Genomic DNA, 4692 nt, shown 5'->3' with positions numbered 1-4692 from the left:
ATTTAAAATGAGTATTATCTAATCATCACGATCACACCTATTACACTAATACTCACATATGAGCATGCAGATAATTATTTATTTATTACAATAAGGTATGATATTCGTCATGGTAAAATCTATATTAAACAATATTGTGGTTGAGAAGACAAAAATAAAAGTGATCGAATCGACCAATGGAAATTACGTAGTTCTTAAATATTATATTTTTTATAAAAAAATTCCCTTACTATATAGTATAAAATAATCTAATCTCCATAAATAGATGATGTTTACTATAAAAGCAGAGAGCAAATTGAGACGACGACCTCTCACTCTCAACTAACAACCTACAGCTTCAAATAACATATTAAAATGTCACCTTCCAGGCACCATCCACGCTTCCGATCAACTTACAAGCAGAAACGTTCCCGGATGAATCCTCCTAGTCCACCACCATTTCTTCGTTAGCCAACTACAAATAACTGTCTGCAAAAGAAAAAAGAAAAAACATAAATATTACATAACTAAATGCACTAAAACTGCTCTGCACACAGCAACAGATAGCAACGTAGATGGTTTCTTCACTAGACAACCAAAAAAAATGGCATGCTCTGCAATCAATCCAAAGTAACTAGTTCAGTTCTTCTGCAAGTTAAAAGGCTATCGCACTTATAATTGTCCCTCAATTTTGCTCACTAAAACTGGAGTTGTAAGTTGTAGTTTTCATTTTCCTATTCAAAGATGATCATTAAGACCTTCCTTGTAGCAACCAAAATGCCCTTTGCCAATCCCTAATACAATAGACTTCAAAAGGCATAATACAATTAGCCACTTGCATGAGGAGTTTGTGGGTGAACAACCCTAGCACAACCAAGAAAACCATTGATACCTTCCTTGGGGTAGTTGAAACTCATTTATCTCATTTACAGTTTCATGAGTCTGGCCAACCAAGGAAGCAAATAAGTTCTCATTTATCTCAGCCCAAACATTACAAGTGGTGGACATCTTAAGCTGCCAAAAGTCATTGCAAGCCTCTTTGGCAAACTCTAGCAATATGCATTCTTATACATAAACTAAGAGCCCTGGAATTTGTTTACTTCAAGACCAAGTTGTTGGAGTCATTTTTTGTAAAAAAATATTTTTAGTTTCGCTAGATTCCTTCTCACCCTACTGCAGTTGCAATATGATCACTGCATATTACATAAGAGGTGCAAGAGGAAGTTCAACATGACAGATTTATTGCCTCCCTCAGAGGAATAAGAGATGTAGGAGGAGACAAAGAAAGACTCTGAGTATTGTCTAGAGTACCAAGAACACAACAATGCTCAATTGCATCAAAGGCAGAGATGATTGGGTGGAAGATTGCATTACCAAGGCATGATGGGAGACATAGGAGGAACAATTTTATCCTTCTCATGGCATGAAGTTGAAGAAGAAAAATGAACAACAAGCATACAATAAACAGCAAAAAATTTTGATTTGACTAAGACAAACAAAAACAAAACCAAAACCAACTGTAGGTGAAGAATGTTACAGAATCAGTCAATAAAACAACAGGACAAGGAAGTTGTCTTATCTCATTAAACGTTGAACATAAGTTAGACTGACCAAAGATATAATTTCCTCCTTTTCTCTTGCCTGCAATTCTAATAAAGCCATATATTCTCAAGAATTGCAAGCATCTTCAACCAAACACTAGCATACAGAGGTAATACATAGAAGATAAGAACATCCAGAGCCAAGAAATTCTACTGAGGAAAAGATAATTTGAAAACCAAGATTCATATCTCTGATTTGATTAGGATTCGATGACCAACATTATCTAATCAAACGAAACATCCAATAAGTGAGAAATTAAAACTCCAACAATCAAACCATTGCAATTGCAAACCAATCCTAAAAAAAAAAAAAAGGGCAGCCTGGTGCACGAAGCTCCCGCCATGCGGGGTCCGGGAAAATTGAGCAACCTTGCCTTTGGCAAGAGGCTTAAAACCCGTGACCTCTAGGTCACATGGCACAACCTTACCGTTGCGCCAAGGCTCCCCTTCAACCAATCCTAATCGACAGAAAATTGAGCAAACTTAAACCATCAACAACAGGTGCACGAAAACCTCATAAGAATTTCCCAGTTTGATTGCTGTATGAGGCTCCATTCTCAATAGGTAATAAAAACATATCAAAAGATCAAAAGAGAAGAAATTTTTTAGATCTTAGTCTGAGTCAAAATACATAAACCTTAGGTACATAAGGCTGGTATACTCTCGAAACAAAACCAAGTGAAAGACGGCCTCATGTAAGAAAATAATTAGTTCCATATCTTTTGGGAAGGCTTTGTAAACATCTGCTGGGCTGTGAATCCATGATGCTCATGGTCTTAATTATGCAAATCAACTTAGCCTTTTTTTTATCTGTTGATTTTTTGTGGAGTGATATAGAACAAACAAAAGGCACAATAAAATTTAAAATGCTAACGACCCATACCCAAGAAAGTGTAGAGGAAAACTCAGACGAGTTCCTGATATGAATAAAGTTAGTCTTAATTCACAGTAGAAAAAAAAAAGATGATTCAGTACGTCAACATCAAAATATATAAGTGGACATTGATAGGATTGAATAAAGACCAAAACTCTTACCAGTATGAGATCGCTTTGAACGCTTAATTTTGGCAAGCTGCACCTGTGAATCCACAATGATCTGCATCTTCTGGAACTCCAACGCCTTAGCAAACTCCATCCGCTGCTTTTCCAGCTCGATCATCTGTCTCTGCTTTGACTCCTCCACTCTCTCATATATCTCAGCAAATTTCATGATTGCCTTAGCCAGTTCACGAATGCCGCTGCCCTCTTCTTCCCTCTCCCTTTTCAATCCTCTGCCAGACCTTGATGACGACCGTGATAGCGAGCCTGATCCCTCCTCTTCCTCCTGCTCAGCGTCATCGTCATCGTCGTCATCATCTGCAGCCGCCGCAGCTGCAGCAGCAGCACGCCTGAGGAAAGCGTTGCCTACAGCTGCGGACGCAGCAGCTGAGCGCTTCTTCTTCGTCTCCTCCGGTCGCACTGCGGAGGCAACGGCCAAAGCAGAGCCCTTCCGATGCAAAGGCATCGGAAGAGCGAGCGGCGGTGGCGACACGGATTGCTTCTTGGAGTTCGACGCTGGGGCAGATCCAATGAGACCATCGAGGCGGGGGAAGAAGGGCCACTGGCTCTCGCACCCGTCGGCAACCTTGGACTTCTCGGCCTTGTATTTCTTCTTGAGCGTGTCGATCCGGTTCTTGCACTGGACGTCGGTGCGAGGCGGTCGGCGGCCAGCGCCGCGGCGGGAATTAACGGCGTCGGCGACTTCCTGCCATTGCTTCTGCCGGAGGTTCCCGCGGTTGAGTTCAATGTAGCGGCCACCCCAGGCGTCTACAAGCACAGAGGTTTCTCCCTCGCTCCAGCAGTCCTCCCGGTAAGACATCGCCGGGTTCGGCGGCCTCGTCGGCGCAGCATCTCGCTTCTCCATCTACCGGATCAAACTCTACGCCTCCGTTTCCCTCTTTCTCTCGCTCGCTGCCTCTCGCCCCTCGCCCCTCGTTGTCGGCGGCGTCTCTTTCGACTGGGCCCTTATTTAAGGGCCGCCGTCGACGTTAGGGTTAGGTTCGACGGAGTGAGAGGGAATGATCATGGGAGAAGAAAGTGGGTGAGCGCGGAAGCCGCCGGTTAAAAGGAACAGCTGCAGGAAGACACGTGTTAGCTTCTAGGCAGATCGAGTGCGTGGGGGCCGGCAATCGGCAGATGATGACCGTCGATTCTGGGATTTATTCGCCGACCGGCCGACGCAAGTTGTTTGGCAAAATTTTCAAACCAGCACTAACTCTTATAAATATCCCATTAAGAACCTTTTAAAGTCAAAAAAAAAAAAAAAAAAAAAAACCGGCCGGCTCGCATAGGACATAAAAAAAATAATAAATTCTAATCAGTCTCATGGACTCAATCCTTAGGAGTGGTCGGTCCGGTTCCATGGAAGTTTCCCACCAACCACCAGGGTAAATCGGGAAGTCCGATCCCACGGAAGTTTCCCACCGACCACCAAGGTAAATCGGAAAGCGCATACGGTGGTCAATCTAGATACCCAGCATCCTTTGATTGCATTTCCCATTTGGAAGAAAATTCTTATAAATACGTCGTAGTTGAAAATTGAACCACGAGTCCCTAGGTCACAATCCGAATATCCTACAATTGCACCATTGCCTCGGGGACTCAGCATAGGACATAAGATCTATACCTAGGATGGCGATATAGTTAGGATTTTTAATTAGGAAGAAGCAAATTCAATAAAGAGACAGGTTGATCCATAAAATTTTCATCGATATGAATTTCGAAGAAGAATTTATAAATTTATTATCAGTTTTATTTTATTTTATAAAAAAATATTTTTAAAATAAATTTAATAAATATAATATAATATATATAATAAAAATCATATATTTTTATAATAATATTTTTCAAAATTTTATATTTTAAAAATATTAAATAATATATTTATTATCAATTGTATAATCATTTACTATATGATCTTCCAATCTATTACAAAAATGAGATTTTAATTATTTTTATTACTAAAAAATACTCTTTCTACAATTGTTTACATAAATAACTTATAAATTCTATAAATTATAAAATAAAGTAAATCCTTTTAGCTAATCAATATTTTATTTTCTAAAACCCAGTT

The 4692-nt window shown here is 40.1% G+C and overlaps 1 protein-coding gene across 1 annotated transcript; it reads right to left on the bottom strand.

Annotated features, from left to right (window-relative positions):
* Window positions 1-230: 230 nt before the first annotated feature.
* LOC141821972 (trihelix transcription factor ENAP1-like) lies at window positions 231-3612 on the bottom strand. The gene is made up of 2 exons (XM_074709373.1): window positions 2616-3612; window positions 231-468 (listed from the first exon to the last, which is right to left on the bottom strand). The coding sequence occupies exons 1-2, from the start codon at window positions 3481-3483 to the stop codon at window positions 455-457; spliced, it is 882 nt and encodes a 293-aa protein (XP_074565474.1). The 5' UTR covers window positions 3484-3612; the 3' UTR covers window positions 231-454.
* Between the last annotated feature and the right edge of the window lie 1080 nt (window positions 3613-4692).

The sequence above is a fragment of the Curcuma longa genome, chromosome 2, assembly GCF_044706935.1.
Source record: "Curcuma longa cultivar G26 ecotype Majalengka, Jawa Barat chromosome 2, ITB_CL_G26_1.1, whole genome shotgun sequence".
NCBI classification, from domain to species: Eukaryota; Viridiplantae; Streptophyta; class Magnoliopsida; order Zingiberales; family Zingiberaceae; genus Curcuma; species Curcuma longa.
The sequence above is the reverse complement of the archived record's forward strand: the minus strand, read 5'-3'. Positions and strand labels throughout refer to the sequence as shown.

Bases quoted from the DNA above. Each gene is read 5' to 3' on its own strand.
- LOC141821972 (XM_074709373.1), bottom strand. From the start codon at position 3,483: ATGGAGAAGCGAGATGCTGCGCCGACGAGGCCGCCGAACCCGGCGATG.